The following is a 19,462-nucleotide window of genomic DNA, read 5'->3' as shown; positions in this document are numbered from 1 at the left end:
TTCTCAGCCTTAATGGGAAGGAGAAATATAAAGGTTTATAAATCCTGCTGGTCTCATTAAATAACATGGAGTTCCATGGTAGAACAGAACTCCCTAAAGCAAAACTTCCCCTGCGAACAAACGAGCGGTGAGCCAAAACCGTAAAAGGTATTCAAAAAATTCTTTCACTGTTGGCGTCAGCCATCCTTCAGCTTCGACTGTGCCAACTTTCATGTTTCTACTAAAAACTATTTGGCCACGGTGACGATGTAAAAATGTGTTTTTTCTGAGTATGAGGATTTTTCTCAGAATCAATGTTTTCCTATGCCCGAACAAGTCAGCTAAACAGCTAAACCATAAATGATATTGAAAGAATTCCTTCAATGTGAGTGCTAGAAGGGTCTGAAGATTCATCTTTGTACATCAAACAGTTAAGAAATGGGAGCGATACGAAAATTATCGATCGATAGATAGATATGTATAGATATATATCTATATATATTCTTTATATTCATATCATGGGTTCTCTCCGGGTGCTCCGGCTGACCAAAAAAGAATTTAGGTTAATTAGCTTCTCTAAATTGTGTTATATATGTATGTATATATATATTGTTTAAATTTGTAGAAAAAAGCAGATCACAGACATGACAAAACTAGTCATTTCCTCTGAATTGGGTGATTCCATAATCATAATGTTTGCCACTCAGATGTCTCAATATTGATAAATAAAGAATGCGATAATTGAATATATATGTAAAGTAAGTTTTTTTTTATGCTATGATTTCAAATGTATGTTTCATTATTTGATGGCAAATTTACTTATTTAGTTTTGCATGTGATATTGGTACATTATTTTGATAATTTTAGATTTATGATTAAATGGTGCAGTTATTCATTACATATTAAAAAAAAAAACATTTTCCATGACATATTTAGCCTTCCATACTGTTTTCACAAAAAAAGATGCTGCTGTGAATTTAGCATGCATTAAGGCCAATGCAGCGGGATGGTGACCACAAATACTGTAAGTGTAAGTCATCATAAAAATTGCCAAGTATTGTTTTCTCGATGCAAGAGAATACCACAAAAATGCTCTGTTTAGGTATTCACTCAAGAAACATATTAATAATTGAAGCGATAGCTGAGTCAAAAGTTAAACTTCAGTTATTTTTCAAGCATCAAAGCATTTATAGCTTCATTCTCAGAGTGTATTGAGAATATACCTTTGTCTTTGCTTGCATCAGCCTGTTGGTTTCAACATCAAATTTTTAACATCAAAGAGAGTCCCTAATTCAGACGCCGCAATTCAGGTACAAAGATACATTCAAAATAATTCAAATTAAACTTTTTGTTTTGAATATTTCATAGGGAACTGAAAACGGTTCCACAGACACAACAACAAACCTGTAGAATGAGCAATTCTATCCAAGCGACAGTATTTTCACTTGACCTCTAAATGAAACGGCAGACTTAGCAGATGGAAAATTTCATTAAACAATTAACCCTTGACTATATAAAAAAACAGAAAGTATTTCTCCTTAATGGACATTTGTCTAAAAAAGCTGGTTTTTATTAAGTTAAGTTAGTGTCGGTGCAGAGGAGCCAGAGATTTTACTCATGAAAAAGTTAATACTTTATCACTTTTTTCTCAAATAAAAGTAAAAAAGTACAATGCTTTAAAACTACCTCTAAAAGTATAATTTTTTTCCAAAAACATAAGTAAATGTAACGGAGCAAATGTAACTAGTTACTACCCATCTCTAAATAAAATTAGTATTGATTTACAGTATCGAGCTATGACCCTGAAGTGGGTGCATTCTTATTTTTTTCTCATAAAAAAGAACTTTGTTGAGTCTGCTGTGGTAGACAGTAATGCCAAACCCTGAAAAGCTTGGAAGCTTATAAATACTCATGGTGACAGAGTTGACAGTGTGCTGATACACAAAAGCTGCAATTTGGTAAGCATTACGTTCGACCAAGCCAGTGTCTGAATGATTCCTGCCATACAACCTTTATGTTTTGACTTGAAATAAGTGGGAGGAGGTGGATCTGGTTAATTTTCCCAATTCTTTATAACAACCTTAAACAAGCTGGCCCTGCTATATTTGGCCCCAAGCTGGTCGTACTGAGTTTTTTCATGGGACAGGGAGCGGCTTATGCGGGCGAAGGCAAGGAAAGCTGGCCTCCTTAAATAACATGAAGCTCTATGGTAGAGCAGAGCTCTCAAAAGCAAAAAAAACGCAGAAAAAGCTGAATATCGCGAAAACTAGAAAAATGTCTTTACCGAAAGACATAGCATAATTCTCCGGCACAAGCTGAACGTTTTGATACCAAAATTGTTGAAATCGGTTGAAAACCGCGGGACTAGTTAGAGTCAGAAAAATAAAAAGTAACCAACAATAAGTGGGAATGCATAAGCATTCCCACTTATTGTTGGTCATTTTTAATCATTTTTAATTGATTTTTCCAGTCTTCTGTTTATTGCGGTTTATTTTTTCAAAAATCTGGATTTCTTTTTCCACCGATGCACTTGCTGGGCTTCCATATCTTAGAGGGGCATTACTTCGTCAGGTTTTGTTCGCAGATTTTTTTCTATTAACTGATAAATGATTATCACCACTATCTGCACAGATTTACTGTGTAATATTTTCATTGTTTATTGTGAAACAGAAATATTTTACGAGCTTGTTTTACAGCTTGAATTTTCTTGTCCTTAAAAGGTGCGGTAGGAGATCTATTCTGAGGCATTTTTTGCCATGCAGCTTAAAGATCTCCCCACAGCCACTTAGCAAGCAGTGAAATAGAAGGTGATAGAAGTGAAACTAAAATAAATGGTCCCCGCTACAGTGAGAAATCAATGAATACCCCCAATCAATCATAAAAGATGGTCCGTTGTACACGATTGGTTCCTGACATGTCAATCATGGTCGTCTGCTTGTCCCTCGCTCCTGTACGTACCCTGACACATGAACGAATCGACCCCTCAATGCTTGTGCAGGATGCCATAGCTGGAAGATAGCCCATGTTATGCTACATTCACACTTAAAGCACCAAGAGCAGCAAAAGCTTGATGCTTGTACAAGTTCTGATGTGCGGCTGAAGCATCTTGGGGATGGGGGCTAGTGACTGCTGGGCCGCTGACTGGACCGAACCTCAGCAAAGAGCCATGAGACCCGAGTCTTCAGCCGGAGGAGAGGGGCTGGGGGAAGCACAGGGATGCAGGTGTCCAGGCTACTGTTACCAGGTCAGGTTCAGTCACTCGGTCCTCCGCTGGCTCCCTGTTTCGACTACGTGCTGCACTGTAGTCGACCAAAATCCCGCACGATTTTAAAATCCCCCCCGGACCTTTTTCTAGGGCTGAAAAGTAGGACATGTCCGTGAAAAAGAGGAAGTCTGGTCACCCTATCTTTGCTGCCCTAGCTGCGCAGTGGAAAAAGTGGGTCTGATGCGCGTTGGGCGGAGCTACCCTATCCTTTCTTTGCCTGTAACAATGGCAACTATATCTGCTCTGATCAGTGGGTTGCTTGAATCTATTTTGAAGTGAGACAGTCCACCTGAAAACATCGTCAGTGCAGTCAGTTCATCCAGATTACCATCCTGCCTTCAATTATCATTTCTGTCGGAGCCGCTCAGACCCAGGTACACCGGCGGTGCGCTGTCGTTGGAATCCCATTCAACAGCAGCCTCTGGCCTGGTTGCCTCCTTGCGGTTGGCCACGGCGGCTGGAAGGCGATTTTCATTTACGTAATCCAAACTGCAGGCACCAGGATAATAAAAATGAACATTATGCCTGCTGATTACGGCATTTTAAGTTAATTTAGGCGTTAATAAACTGTTTCAGAGGAGTGATCATAGCGCTCTGCATCATCACTGCTCAGAAGCTCCTGCTGCTCTAGACGCGCTGCAGACAGCATGCGTGTCCATGTGTTTTGAAGGCGTGGTTCGAGGGATGGTCTGAAGGGAGAGGCATGGTTGTGTATGTTCAAAAATATAGCCTGGTGGAACTGTTTTTCCAAGATCTTCTCCAGCACCTTTAAATTTGGGTCACCTCCCTCAGGTGATGGTTGAAATTAAAGCTAGTTTTTGAAAGTAGTGTTTATCATTTCACTTTTTTTATTATATTAGGAAAATTGTGATTTTGAAGCCACGTCGGCCCTAATGTAACAGACTGGGTAAGTTGTTCTCATAACTATTGTGGTTGACCATTGCTAACTACATCATAATACTGAATAAAGCCCTTTCTATCATAGTATGTTATTAGGGCTGTTCAAAAAATGCAAATTCTTTAAAGACCTTGCGAATTAAAGTTTTTCCCATTATTTGATTCATAATATGTCTAAAAAAAAAAACATTTTAAATTTTTACCATGCCCCTAGAGGGTGGCTCATTGGCCCTCACCATAGGTCCCATTTACAGCTTTTTGCTTGTTTTAGTGATTTGAGATATGTTTAACAACCTGACCTATGCCCATCATAAGTAAAAGTTATTGCAGGTATTTTCATCAGATTTTTTTTCACATCATTCTATCTATTCTATATTTCTTAACAGATTAATAGCAAGTAATTCCGACATCCACCAAGCCTCTGAATATATGTGCCGTTTTCAGTTTTTTTGCTAGATATGAATTGATAGAATGATGTAAAAAAAAAAAAAAGGTATGTCCTGACCTTCACCATACGACATTTTATGTAAGTTGTTCAATAATGACCAAATCATAATATATCAGAAGAACTCTCGCATATGCCTTTTATTCTGTTCGTAATACAGATATTATGTTATTCATGCTAATATCGTATTGGGTCAATATCAGTAAACACTCAAAGATGCAATATCGGTATCGTATCGGAAATGGAAAAGTTATATCAGAACAACCTGTACACCTCTCTCTCTTTTGCAAGAGAAGTCAGTTTATCTTGACTGGACCTATACCTACCAGCATTATGCTGCAGCATTCAGACACATGCAGGTATCAATCCTTCTGTCCCCATTGCTCCTATTCGTAGAAACGGCATACCAGTGACTGTTTCCCCGCTAAACCTAATATATATAGTCACACCAAACACAGACACGTGTATGTCTGTGTTTGGTGAGGCTTCGGATGTGTAAACAAGCTTCATTGTTCTAATGTTATTGTCTGCCTTTTTAGCCTGTTGCACCATTTTGAGGTCAATTGAACATAATAAACAGTATTTTGCCAGTGAAAGTACTTCACAGTATTCCAACATGTATACAGTCCCGTAATTTACTTTAACGCTTATATGACAATATCAAAACCTGTGTGTAATTTTATACTCCTTATGTTTCGCTACTTTAATAAAACTATAACTATACGAGTACTAAGTTGTTGAGTAACATTTTTGTAATCACTTAACCTCCATTTTTGTAAAATACTTAGGTGCCCATATCCTTATGTTGACACAGATTATATAGAGTGAGAGCAGTGACTGTTTTCTTTTTTTTCTCCAGCTTTTATTGTCATTAAACTGTTAGAAGTACACAGCAATGAAATGAACTCTCTACGTTTAACCCATCCCCTAGGGGAGCAGTAGGCTGCCATTGTGTGGCGCCCGGGGAGCAGTGTGAGGTTCCAGCGTTGTCATGAAATACATTTCTGTAATTCCTTTTAATTTTTAACATTTACGTTTATATCCATCCATCCATCCATCTTCTAACACTCTTATTACGTTCTGAATTTTCACAGCATTGTAATGCAGTTTTAAAGCTTCTCTGTCATTTGTTTTAGCAAACCTTTGTTAGGTGATAATAAAAATTATTAGAAGTCATGTTAAAACCTTAAGCTATGTTTTTACCATTGAATTGGACAATTGTGTATTTGAGTAAACTTTTTTTGTAATGTGGTAGTTAAGGTTTCATATTGAGTTCATTGACCAACAGTGACAGGCATTGTGTATGGTACCTAGGCCTTCAGTGGTCACCAATCAACCTAATTTACTCCTTATCCCTTGCGTATATATATGTGTGTATATATATATATATATATATATATATATATATATATATATATATATATATATATACACACGTGTAGGTTAGTGTTTCTGATTGTTTTAGGCCAGCAGTGAAGGTCTTGAAGGCCCTTACCGCCCACCACTTTTGACCAATGGTGAGATGTTTCATCTATAAAATATACTGGATGATTAAAAAGAAAAACTTCCTCAAGGGATGCAACACAAACCCAGATGATTATGGTGCCACCATTGTGCTTATCTGTTGAGGTAACTCTTACCCCAAAAATTCTGTGACTCAGTTTTAATTTGCCGACTCTTAGCTCTTCATTTCTTCTATGAAAATCCCAGGAGATGTTTTCCTTTGACCGGCACCATGACTCAAAGGAAATATGTGTAAAGGTGCAAAAGCACAATAGAAGAACAACCCCTATTTCCAGAGTTTGCATAATCTTACTGAAGATCTTCTTCGCATTAAATTTCAGGTTTTGATTTATATTTCTATTCATCCTAGTAGTTGGTGGTATAATAGTTCTCAGTTGTCCCAACCTTGTGCATGTTGGCTCTCATTTTATAAGAATATACCAAGGTAACAGTCTTTTTGTAAAGGTCTTTTTTTCTTTCTTTCTGTCTGTCTGTCTGTCTGTCTTTAACTAATTGTATTTTTTTAAATTTACAGATGATATATAGTATTGAATATAGGATTAGTGAGATTCAACAACTTACTCTAAGGTTGCTGGTACAGTACCTCTTTTATTTTAGAAAAAGCTGAAAAAGAAAATTTAAGCGTGAATATTTAACCCTTTGCCCCTGGTTAAATGGGTACCTTATTGATCCTTTGTATCAAAATATTTAAGAATTTCAGTAGTGCACCAATGTAAGTGAACATTAGCACAGAATAAATTTAGAACTTGATTATTTAAAGTTAGCATGTCGCACTTTTCCCCTGATTGACTTACTAAATGTAGTATTTTGATATAAAGGATAAAAAAATAGTTTCTCTGTGAATTTAACCTTCAACCACAAAGATCATCATTCTGCTTCCCATTTGACCGTTTGTGCTCTTAAAGTTCACAGCAGATCTATGGGCAGCATATTTAAGTGGCAGAGCTTGAAAGTGAATTATTCCCTTTGAGGTATCACACACCGCATGGGAAGGTTGATAGAATTTTGGAGTAGCTCCGTGTGCGTTGGAGCTGATGTGTCGCTCGGTGGCACTCAGCTCATCACTTAGTTCGGTGTGTTTGAGAGCCACAGTCTGGCCTGCCTGCCTGCCTGTCTGGGACACGGTGTGCATCCACACCTGTGGCTGGGACTGCCGGCTTAATCGGAACTAATCAAGAACATTGATTCATCTCTATTTGATTCACATTTTTAAATCCAAACGTACACATGGAGTCAAAAGACACATGCAAGCTTCCCCTGATTTTGTTGTCAGAACAACACTCTTTTGCAACAGCAAAATCAATTTGCATGGTATCTGTTGAGCTTTTTAGTGCATGAAATTCTGAGAAAAGCTGCGTCACAGGGTGGGATCTGGAGCTCGTCGGAAAACATGAAGATCCTGCAGTTCCTTCGAAGTTGGAGCATTGTAGGTATCCCAAGATTCCCTGCATCCGCATCCCAGCACTTGGGTGGAGGAAGCTGTTTACTCTTTCTATCTCTCACTGCTGACGTTGGCGCACCGAACAATGTCATCCAATTTCCTGTTTTTCACTTTAGTGGAAAGCCGCTCTCCCACTGTGTGTGGTGTAGTATGTGTGTGTGTGTGTGGGTCTACGGGCGTGAGGGCGAGGAGCTGACAGGCGTGAGGAGAGCAGGAGGAGGACACGTATACGGCCATATATGCATGGCGAGCAGGATATAGGGTCAGAAGCAACTTAACCAAGTAAATGCATTAAACATGTTAAATTAGGGCAGCAGTGGACTAAAGACAGCCCCTATCGCTGTGGGATCACTCTATTGTACATTCTATCAAGAAATTGAAACAACCTTAACAGGCAGAAAAACCTTTTCTCTCTCATGGGATAAAATATCTTTTCAAATGATTCACTATTCATGTATTGAGCTGTTAAGATACAGGAAAGAGTTTTTGCTTTTGCTGCAGTTACAGCTGAACAGTTAAAATCAAGATACGGTCTAAAGGACAGTTACTCAAATCTATGTTTTGGATTTGCCGATAGTTTCTTGGTAGATTTAAATGAAGTGCTGATATAACAAGAACTTTTTGTTTCAAACTTGTAATAATGTTTATATTTTTGCCTGATTCGATTGATTAGACAAAGAAGCAGCTCTGGTGAATTTTGGACGTAAGAATTTGTTTTACTCAACTATTAGGCTTGATAGGCTTAGATATTTTCTTGGTGGAAAGGTAAAGAGATTTATTTTTGGTGTTCATCTATCCTTGCTGTAACGTTTCTTCTTTACCATCATCTTAGGAAAGCCAGTTTATTTCTTAATTTTAGCTACAGTTTGTGGTTTAAGCAGAGCCGGGTCTGCAGTTTCTTGGTCGGCCAGTTTTATGATCGGGTCAACCGCTCATTCATTGGATGAAAAAAGCTTTTCATCTTTAGTGGCAGATTTAATGTTGTAAGTGTTATCAACATTAGATTTAACAACCAGCAGCAATACCACACTTCCGCTTTTGGTTACCAGACTCTAAACCCAACAATGTCAACAATTGCTCAAAAAGTACAGGGATTGCCAAAAAGACTACCTACATAATTTAAAAGTTGCGAGGCTGAAATGGACCCCAAGTTTAACCAAGACTGCATATTTAACGACTCTTCTGGAAAGAATTGGTGAACTTTATTTACATTGGTTGCTTTCTTGGAACATACCAAGCCTTAAAGCAAAGCCTTACATTATAAGGAGATTGAGGTCAGAGCCACTCAAAAAGTTCATAATTAACCAGCTTTATCCCTTACAAAACCACTTGTGTTTGTTTTAGATCATTGTTCTTTTTTCAACTGTCTAAATGTTCGATTGAAGTGAAGTTAAATATATAGTGTTCCATTTTCATAATGTCATACTTTTTTTTTTTCTACATCTACATCCATGATCAGCAGATGATGAAATGCTTTGAAATTTGAAAGTCTTGACTTGACTCCTACAAACATTCCGCCATGGGCTTCTCTCTTGCTCAGCACTGTGCTTTAACTTAAAAACCTTGGAATGCACTTACCTATGCAGGAGTTCATTTAGGACCCTAGAATGGACTTTGAATATCTACCTTAGTATGGTCTGGGGCAAGGCGATGTGACCACAAATCGATATCACGATAAATTGGGCAGTTTTACCTCAATAACGATAAATGCTCCGATATCAGAAATATCTAGGCATGTGCAGAAAACGATCTGATCTATTTATGATTTATTTATTGAATAAATAATTTATTTGTTCAATAAATCCAAATAAATAGGTTCAAGACTTTAATAAATATTAAAGTCTTGTGGTTTTAACATGTTCATAAGTGAGAAAGTTCACCTCAAAACAGCATCTGTGCAGTAAGTTTATCAGGATTACGATCCTTCCTTCAAATATTATTTCGCTGTCAGACCAGCACGAATCCTCTGTACACCTGCGGTGCACTGTCACTGGAAATCCCCAGTAACAGCTGCCTCTGGCCCGGTCACCTCTTCCACTACTGTTTATGGTAGCTGGAAGGAGATATTAGTGGTTTTCATTTACTTAATCCAAACTGCACACATCAGAATAATAAGCGAACATATTTTGCTCGCAAGTTCAACATTTTAAGTTAATTTAGGCAATAATAAACTGCTTCAGAAGACTGACCAAAGCGCTATGCATCAGCAGTTCTGTGTCTGTCTCACTGCCAGCTTCCAGATCAGCTTCTCTGATTGGTTGATGTGGTACGTCGAACAGCAGAAGTTACATTTTTCCAACTGGGAAGAGCATCAGGTGTGTCAGATGCTCATGAGATGCTTGTTCAGATGCATCAGGATGCGCTGCTCCTGTTGCTCGAAATGTGCTGCGGGACCTTTGGATGGGCCTTGATGCGCGTCGACCATTGAATTTGCATGTTAACCAGCTGCTTCTGCTGCTTCTATTGCATGCTCTCTGAACGAAGCATTAGAATGGCTTCAATGTGAACCCCATTGAAAGTTTTTTTTACAGACTATTAAGTTATTAGAAACTATTTTCAATTACTCTCCCAAGAAAAATAGTAATATATCCATCCAGAATTATACAATATGCTTGTTTGGTGGTTAATAAAAGCATTCAGTTGAGAAGAAATTCACTTGTATTTGGAAGGGTGTATTCATGTTTTTATACAATCACTTTAATTTCAAGTAATGCCTATTTTTTGTTTAAAAAAATGCATGCCTTTTTAAATGCAGATATTTCCAAGACATTTTCTAGAAATCTATTCTTCAATTTAACCACCGGAACTAGAGACAAAGTCAGAGGCGTTTTAGCCAGGCTGGAGAAAAAGAACTGGACTCTAAATTCCTGATGCATTTTAGTTGAAAATTATAATAAAAAAAACCCTATGGAACCATGAGTGGAATGACAGAATGTCTCTTTTAGGTCCAGCCTAGTTTCCACAGTCAGTTTTGATTTATTAAGCAATGTCATCTGATAATATGGGTTCACTGTTTTATCAAGTCCATGTTCATCACTGTAATCTGCTGAGAAGTTAATATCATACCACGCTGAATGGATGCACCAATTTATGCAAAAGAAATCCAGACCTGTTATTACATGCTTATACCATACACTACATGGCCTTTTCAAAAATCCTTTGTTTTAAAGATCCCTTTTTTTCCTGCATTTGCCCAGATCTGCCAGTTCTTTTCCTCCTTCCGTGTACTGCAGCAACAAAGTTTTGTTTTAATATATCAAAAGCCTTCCAGGATATTATTTCTTCTTGTTTTAAAAGCTCGGGTGTCAGTTTTAACTAACTCTACTGCCCAATTTTTGTATTTATTATTAATTATTATTAGATTATTTATTTATTTATTATTATTATTATTCAATGTTTTGAAATTACTTTGTTGCACAGAATTAGATTATTTAGTTTTAAACCGGCATTCTAGGTATTTTGAATATGGCATGTTTATGCAAAATGTTTAGAAGTTGCTCGGGCTTTTACATTATTCACATCATTCTTGTATTATTGTAATTTTAGAGGGTATGAGTATAAGATATTAGTGAAGGCAAGTTTCATCAGTTTTAAGTAAATGTAGTCATTCACTGACCCCAGACACTCACTTTTCCTGCAGCTCCAAAAAACTTGTTGCCTTATAACAAGTCCTGTTGAACACACACGAATACATGCTGAAGAGTGTGATCCCAGGTGTGGCTGGTATAACTCAGTAATGTGTAATAAGAGGATGGAACAGGGATTACATGTGAGGCATCCACGCTTCTCACCTCCGTGGCCTACTTACACTCTTACCTTCCTTGCTTACTTTGCCTCTAGTTGAGTCCTGGGCTGCAAAAGCCTGGCTGAATGATTCATTACAGTGCATGTGTGCGTACTGTATGTTTCTCTAAAATGATGGCAGACTGCTCTAGCTCTGTTTTTTGTGTGTGACAAGCTTGCTCTACAAGTTACACAACCTTAGCTGCAGTTGGGCTGTGTCTTAGTAAGCCAGACAGAGTAGTGTCCCCACATAGAGACAGTGATGTCTCACACACTGCTTTTGCTTGGTTGCTGTCAGCTCAAGGCTTTATTTTCAAACTCGATATGTCACGGACCTGTTCTTCACCATTTCCCCAACTTATAGCTTTTCCATTCTATGGTTATATTGTCAGAATGCCGGGTACTATGTGAAAACACTGTAGTTTGAATGTAAACTCCAAAATGGCAAAAAAGACAAAGCTATTTGTTGAGTCTGACTAACCTAACAAGGTCACATCCTTTGTTTTTGCTGCTCACTGAAGTTATTTCTGTGTAAGATCACTACTTTAGCCGATATTCATAGAGTTACCACAGGAAAACGATCAATGATTTAATTTGATCATACGATCACTTCAGTTCTGAGAATAGCTGCTGCATATTTTTGCTGAATCATAATTTAGATTTTGGCATCAGGATGCTGAGACTTCCTCAGTCTCCAATCCCTTTTAGTGTATCATGTCTTCTGCAGAGGAGGAGCGGTTTGTGGCCTCCACCATCATTGTGTCAGAAGTTAGTGAGATGATTTTAAAGAGCCGAGATGAAACATTACCTGGACAAAAAGGGAAGCTCATTTTGTTTCCAGCATTTTTCTAACCCATGTAGCTTCCCTCCCATAAGCATGAGGCTATCATGCGATCAGGTTGTTCAGTCCGTGAAGCATCAGATGATCTCTAGGCACCAGCTCATTGCCATCTCAATTCAACACTCCTTGTTTGAAGACAACTTTAACAAATAGCCTTGTGTCAGGATGACGTCAATTTGGCCACAACCAAGGGCTAATCTGCACCCCCCTCCCCACCCAGACCTCCATGCCTCTTTGTTGCTTCATGGAGCTTTCTAAAGGCTTACAATTTAGCAAGAACTGATTTGCTGCGGCCCCGGAACGCTCAGAAATTCCTCTCTGTGTTCCCCCTCACGTGTAGATTGTTTACGGAGACGAGGAATTCTAGAGGGATGGTGGGCCGTGTGGGGCTTTGGTTGCCATGGTTACTAACTCCTGAGTGGGGTCCCGTTTAGCAGGAAGGAAACCAAATTGTATGCTGACAGAAATAGGTGCTTATGAAAGTCATGTTAGTTAAAAAAAATGGTTTTTACTAGTTTTATTTTTTTATTAGTTGTGAAATGTTGTGTTAAAAGCACAAAAGAAATCAGAATACTGTTTCTTTAAGTAATAATGCCCATTCAATCAGAGATGCACGCTTTGTAAATCATACATTTAGGCCAGAATCTCTATTTACTTTTGACAAATGGGGATCCTTCTGTTTCAGCAATAAAACTCCTACTTTTCAAAAGTCATTAATAGAAATTTGAAATCCTTTATAAAGTAATTTGTTTGCATGGGAACGAATCAAAATAAATGTCAATGTTTAAGTACTTTTATATTATTGATTAAATAAGGTGAATAATTCAAAATGCAAAGATATTCCTGCAAAACTAATTTTTAAAACAAACAATTTTTTTCAGCTTAATTAAAGAATTGTGATGCAGGCCTGAATTTAACTTCTCCTTCCTGGGAGTTTTTGGACTGGCATCGTAGATCTGGACTCTTTGTTCTGTTCTTTAATGTGCTGTTGGATGTGTAACACAGCTTCACGGCCGTCTGGGAGTGCAGTTGCCATGGTTGTCCGTTTGTGTCTCTGCTGGAAGTTTTCAGTGGGTTACAGACCTCCAAGTCACTTTTACAGTATAAATACAAGGATCCAACATTTCTATGGTGCTTGGCAAGATTTCAGCCCAGTTCACACTGTTTGCTTGTCATTTTTCTTATTTATCAACTGAATGGTGTTATACACAGCAACTGTGTGTGTTTGTGGTAGCAACAGCGCTAGGAGTTCTGGAATGGGCTGGTTCTAAATCTCTTCATTTTAAAGGGAATAAAGGGAGATATACAAAAATTGCTCTGATTCCTTTAAAGTGTTCTTGGCTTTCTGAATTCTGGCTTTCACTTTGGCTTCCTACATGTTATAAGAGAGGGTTTTTTTTATTAATACATGCATAATTCAGAGATCATCCCTGAAAAAACCTAGCAGCACACTGTTCAAATTTCATCTTTAGATACCTTTTTTCCAATGGCAAATGATGCAATTTGTTTAATTTGCAGAAATTAAATGTAAGGCCTTTATCACTAACAAGAATTTGATAGAAAGGGAAATACTTGATGCTCAGTGACATTTTCACTATTGCAGTGACAATAAATACTGAATTTGGAAACAAAAATAATGGAAATAAACCACACCAATCAGATTAGCTTACAGCTGATCGCTGCAGAATTGGCCAAAACTAACTTTACAGAGTTTCTTTTTTATAGCTTAACTGTCTAACTTATTTTTTATGTTATAATATTGTCTGTCAGTTAAAGATAGTTTCTCTCTGTCAGTTAAAAGTTAAATGGTATTTATTTTTACAGAGGACATTTGTATGTTTTCGATGAATAGCCTCAGTCGGATGTCTCCAACCTATAGCTCTTAGGAGCTTACCAAAACTAAAGAGCTCAGCAGAGTCTTTTAGATATAAAAGTAATGAACTGGCTTAGTATAACAGTCAGTTTTTAGTGCAATATCAGCTTCTGAATTTCTAAAGAACAGTGACGGTAATGGTGCAAGGTCCTAGTAAATATGGCACCCAACTGTAATTTTCTGTGACATTCAAGTCCTTGAGAGTTTGGTACTAAACAACAGTGGACACTTCTCTTGAATTACCTGGAAGTAAAATACCTGCATACACATCTTATTGTTTTTTTTTTTTAAAAAAACCTCTTTCATATGACAGGAGGGTTGGTTTGATAATTCCTTAGGTTTAAAGTTTGTCAGTGATTTATTTTGGTTTATAAATTTGCACCTATGTTTTTGATTGTTTTGGCCAGTTTTCTTTGACTGTTGTTATAGAACTGGCTTTTAGGGGTTTGTGTTTAGCAGTTTCTATCTAAAGTAGATGGTCTTTACAACATCTCAAAGATGGGGTTGTGAAACCCCACCTCCCCCCAATCACTTAGAATGGGATCTTGGATCTACTGCATAAATTAAACTTAACAAAGATTTATGTGAAAATGCTTAAAGATATAAAAGAACGACTTAAACATGGACAAAACCCAACTACTTTGGTTGTTGAAGCGGTTTTCTATATTTTTACACCGGGGTTGTTTTTTTTTTTTTTTACCAAAATGTTTCTATTCTCCAACAAGAATTTATTAATTGAATCTGGTACCTGGTATTTTTTGGGTAAGAAAAGAAAATAGGTAACGTTTTCTTTATGAGAATTTCAGCTCTTCTTTCAGAAGATTAAACTTCACAAGATAATATAAAACTCAGGATGTTTGGAAGCACGTGCTAATAAATGAATACTGGTTTTTAAAGGTTTTATAAACAGTAGTGCTGATATTTAAAGTGGAAATGTGTTTTATTTTGTAGAATAAATACTTAATTCGATAACAAAATACCTATAATAGAAGTTTAAATGCTACAACCATGTTAAATAATTGGCTAATACTCGCTTGCGTTTCCTCCATCATGACCAAATATGGTCATTTCTATCCATACATTATTTCTGCTTCATATGAAAACTCCTTTAACACAACTGTAAATTATTTAATTAAAACATTACTTCCTACTAGCAGTAATCTTCTCAAATTAAATCAAAATATTTTTTTGTCAACCAAACGAAATCAAGTCTGTCTTTTCTTGTTGCATATGAAACATTTTTTCCTTTTTCTACTTTTAGAGATTTTAAGCCATGGAGCTTTGATATAACAAAATATGTAAAGTAAAGTGCCTTGAGATGACATGTGTTGTGAATTTGGCGCTATATAAATAAACTGAATTGAATTGAATTGAATTGAATATTCAGGTAAAAGAAGGCCAATACTTAAACGGTTTTATTGGTTTCTAACCCTTTTATCCCTTTTTTTCAGACCACATTAACGGAGGTGCAGTTTGGACCAATGAAGCTATTTAAAGACCCACTTCAGGTATTGTAAACAATGCTACAGTAGATAATTATTGCTTGTATCTATCAGTAGCTGAATACTTTTAGAGTTTTAGAGCTAAACTTGGTCAAATTGTCATTAGATTTTTTTTGTAAGGATTAATATTTAAAACCTGCTTTTGTGGGAAATTAGTGTAAATAGTGAATATCTAGGACATGCCTCTTCGCTCTAAGAAACATGTAAACGGAGAGGAGGGAATCTCAATTTGTTAATGGATGTGTTGTGTGCAATGCTGCATTGGGCTGTCAAGGCAACGTGGCCAAATATTTGAAACTGGGAACATACCATAGTGAACAATGCATGTTCTGGAAGAACTGCACAGAGGATCACCAGTTTCGTCACTGCAGGCACGACCTTCGCTGACCTTCACTGGCTCATGACACAGTTTGTGTTTGTTCCAGCAACATGTGTCGCTACTGTTGTGAGAAAACTTGGAAATCCAACTCTGTAGGAATTTTAAAAGCAATTTGAAAGTGAATTTGTTATTAAACCTCGATCGTAGCATGTGTATAGAGTTGATGAGGAAACATTTTTCCGTACAGAAATACCTTTGATCTTTAGGGTTACAATATACAAGAATCTAATTGTTGTTCTCTGCTTATGAAGTGGGGTTATTTATTGATTTTTTTTTTTTCTGTTTTTGAAATTTTCTGGGGGTTTTTTGTTTTGTTTTTTTCCTGATTGTTTTCTATTCCAACTAAAACACAGCTGGGGTTATTCTGAATTAAGCCCTCTGAAAAAATCCTGTGTATTGTGGGCTCACAAACTGGACTTCATTGTTTGATGCACTTGAGTGTGGCCATGGTAGGAAAACGAGGTAGAGAGATATCCCCTTCCTGTTTTTGTCATTCACAGCTGATCCTGCCATGCCCTCCTCCTCTACTCCTCCTCTTTTCTCTCGCCTCACAGGATCTGGCTGGGCCCTTTCAGTTTTCACCAATAATGTTGTCTAAACTGGGTGATCAGGCACTGCCAAATGCTTGCCAACTTTTTTCTCCCCCTCCAGTGCGACTTTCAATAACATGGATGTGTTCCTGCTTTATTTTACATTTCTGAAAAATTAGAAATAACATTTTTAATCCAGAACAAATCGTCACACATTAAAACATTGTGAATCTGTTTTTGAGGAGCTGATCTCGGCCTGTTTTAGCCAGGTCCAAAGCCTCTGAGGGAATGTTGACTCTCCTCCCAACATCCCAATGTGGAATTCTGATCTAATTCCCCGTGCGTACCGAACATAGTTGCAGGACTCAGAGGTGATGTATTTATGACCTGTGCACTTATTCCTGCTTGTAGGCAAAATACTCCTACAGCATGTGGAATATGGTTTACATTTGAAACACCTCTGTCAGACAGAGATTCGCTGCCTCTCTTCTTCAGTCCACTTTCAGCTAGCTGAAATCGTGGAGCCATGTCGAAACAACAAATTCTTGCAGTCTAGTCATTCTGTCCTGACTCAACCTCACAGGTGCGACGCAAAGCAAAACGTGCAGAACAAGCTTCCTTTTCTTTACATTCACTCTGCTGCCTGCCAACAGACGGAGATGACGTCTGTTTGAGAGAGTGACTCATGAATCTACTCTTAGTGCAGCACTGCTCTGGGAGGCGGGCCTAAATCTCCCGTCCAGTATTTACGCAAGTGAAGGGAAGGCGGGGGGGGGGTTGCATGAAAGCGTGGTGGCAGAGAGGGAGCTGGCTCTCAATGGCTGGCTTGATGGTAACTGCAGCACTTTTAGCCATTCCCTTGGCAGACCTGTTGGGGTTGGAGATGAGGTTCTGGGGGGGCTGCAGGGAGTCAAGGCCACCTCCACTAATTGGGTCATAGATCATCAAGGCGGACAATAAAACTTGTGACGCACAAGAATAAGAGCTGAGCCTGATCAATCTGGGCCTGCGGGTCACACTGTAGGCTGATTATAGGAGGACGGGCGCAGTGACGACAGCTGGGAGCTGTTGTTGCTCTCGGGTGTCAAAATCCCTTTTTGCTTTAGCTCTCTTGTTATTGTACATTAATCCTCTAGCATACGTACAGTAATTCCTGGCTCATTGTTTGATAGTTTGAATATCTTCTCTTGAAACTGATTCAAAGGCATTTCCAGATTATTGCCAGCACTTAGTCATCCTGTTAAACAAGGCATGAGATCAGATTTCTTTACTGTAAGATATTTAAATGATGTGACCATTTTCATGTACATCTCTTGAAATAATCAAGATCATTCGGGGGACATACAGTTTCATTTTAATCTTTGTGGGCTTTTTGCCATTTCAAGAAATCCTGAAGCATATGATCAAAATTTGACCTTTGACCTAGCCTCTGACTTTCTGTTTCTTCCTTTTCAGTTCTTAGAATGTTTTGGCCATTGTCTTGTTCCAGGCTTCACCTTAAACTCGTTTACCCATGATTTCACAACAGGGACGTGATTATGGTGTAGAATTCTGCTTCTGCAGAGCCTCCCCAACTCCATGCTTTATAGTTTGTATAAAGTTTTTTTTTTTTTGTAATTATTTGCTTTGTTAATGCCGAACATTTTTCCTGTTGCTGTCCAAATAGTCTAGTTAAATTTAATCCCAGAAATCCTGGTCTTAGTTTACATTCTTTGTGGCAAACTTTAGATTTCGCTATAAAAGTTGAGACTGTGTAATCTCTTTGTGATTTATAGACATGCACTTTCACCACAACAGTAGTAAGTGTCTGTAACATTGCAAAAGTGAACTTGCTTGGTTCTGCATATCTCTTGCCAGAGTCATACGCTGCTACAACCTTCTGACGGACTTGGACAGCTCTTAACTTGATTCTGTCTCTCAATTTAACAGTCTGGAGCCATTTAACCAAATTCCAGTTGCTTCATCAGGAAAAAACCCAAAATGCGGATTAATGATTTACTGATCCTGTGCTCCGATTGTACCCTATACTGATCTCTCAAATTGTAATTTTTTAAGATTTTCTTAATTGTGTATTCAAAGCCCACATGCTGTGACTGGGCCCCATTATTATTGTTTTATGCGAAAAGGATTTGTCAATATTTGGGCTACCATTTACCTTCATATTTATTTGTAATCTTATTCTTTTTAATTTGAACAAAAACTTAATTTTCTTTGGTTGAATTATTTATGTAGTATTTACTTGCATAGAAATGATTTTAAACTCTTTTGTAACACTATTTAAACTGTTACCAATTAAACTTGCTTTTTCCCATTAATATGCTTACGTTACAGTAAAATAAACTTTTATGTTTGTTATGCCTATTTTTTCATAACATTATCTAAATAAGGGTGTTGGTTTATTAGTTTTAATTGTTTAATTCTACCATAACATCAATTTTTCAAACTTTTTATGTGACTAAAGGCTATGGATCATTCATGATAGATAATTAGATCTTAAAGTCAACATTTTTGACAGTTAAAATTCAACAACAACAATGTTGTGTCATTGGAGAAGAGTAATCTCATTAAAAAATTAATCTGTCTGTTGTTTTCTATTGCCACTTTTTAGAATTGTGGTCCTATTTCTCCTTTTAACCAGCTTTTCTTGACTAGAGAAGAAAAATACAAATTTGACTTAAATTTATACTTCTTTTCATACTAATTTAGAGAATTTGCTTTAAGAATTTATATTATCTCGAATCAGATTTCTACTCCAGATAAATAGAAAGTCATTAGATTACTGAAAACTTTCATCCATTGAAAGTGTATAAATACCAAAAATGCCTCAGTTAAATTTAATTTATACTGATTTAGGAGTATCAGTAATTCTTTCAAAATGAAAATTAGAATATAAAATGAACTGCTCACCTCTGATATCATGATGAATAAATGTTTGCTCTTTTTCCTTTTTTTTAAGTCAAGGCTGGACAAAAATGTAAATGATGGATGTCTATTTGATGCCTT

At 37.2% G+C, this 19,462-nt stretch overlaps 1 protein-coding gene across 2 annotated transcripts in view; it reads left to right on the top strand.

The window, feature by feature from the left end:
* Positions 1-19,462, top strand: part of LOC107085353 (high affinity cAMP-specific and IBMX-insensitive 3',5'-cyclic phosphodiesterase 8A-like) — a 72,010-nt gene that overhangs the window by 28,209 nt on the left and 24,339 nt on the right. For both annotated transcript variants that reach the window (XM_015375632.1, XM_015375631.1), the window contains one exon: positions 15,500-15,556. In XM_015375632.1, the coding sequence (XP_015231118.1) occupies positions 15,530-15,556 (27 nt within the window). In that variant the 5' untranslated portion in view covers positions 15,500-15,529. The remainder of the gene's footprint in view (positions 1-15,499; positions 15,557-19,462) is intronic.

The sequence above is a fragment of the Cyprinodon variegatus genome, unplaced genomic scaffold, assembly GCF_000732505.1.
Source record: "Cyprinodon variegatus isolate N-32 unplaced genomic scaffold, C_variegatus-1.0 Scaffold122, whole genome shotgun sequence".
Classification (NCBI taxonomy): domain Eukaryota; kingdom Metazoa; phylum Chordata; class Actinopteri; order Cyprinodontiformes; family Cyprinodontidae; genus Cyprinodon; species Cyprinodon variegatus.
The sequence above is the reverse complement of the archived record's forward strand: the minus strand, read 5'-3'. Positions and strand labels throughout refer to the sequence as shown.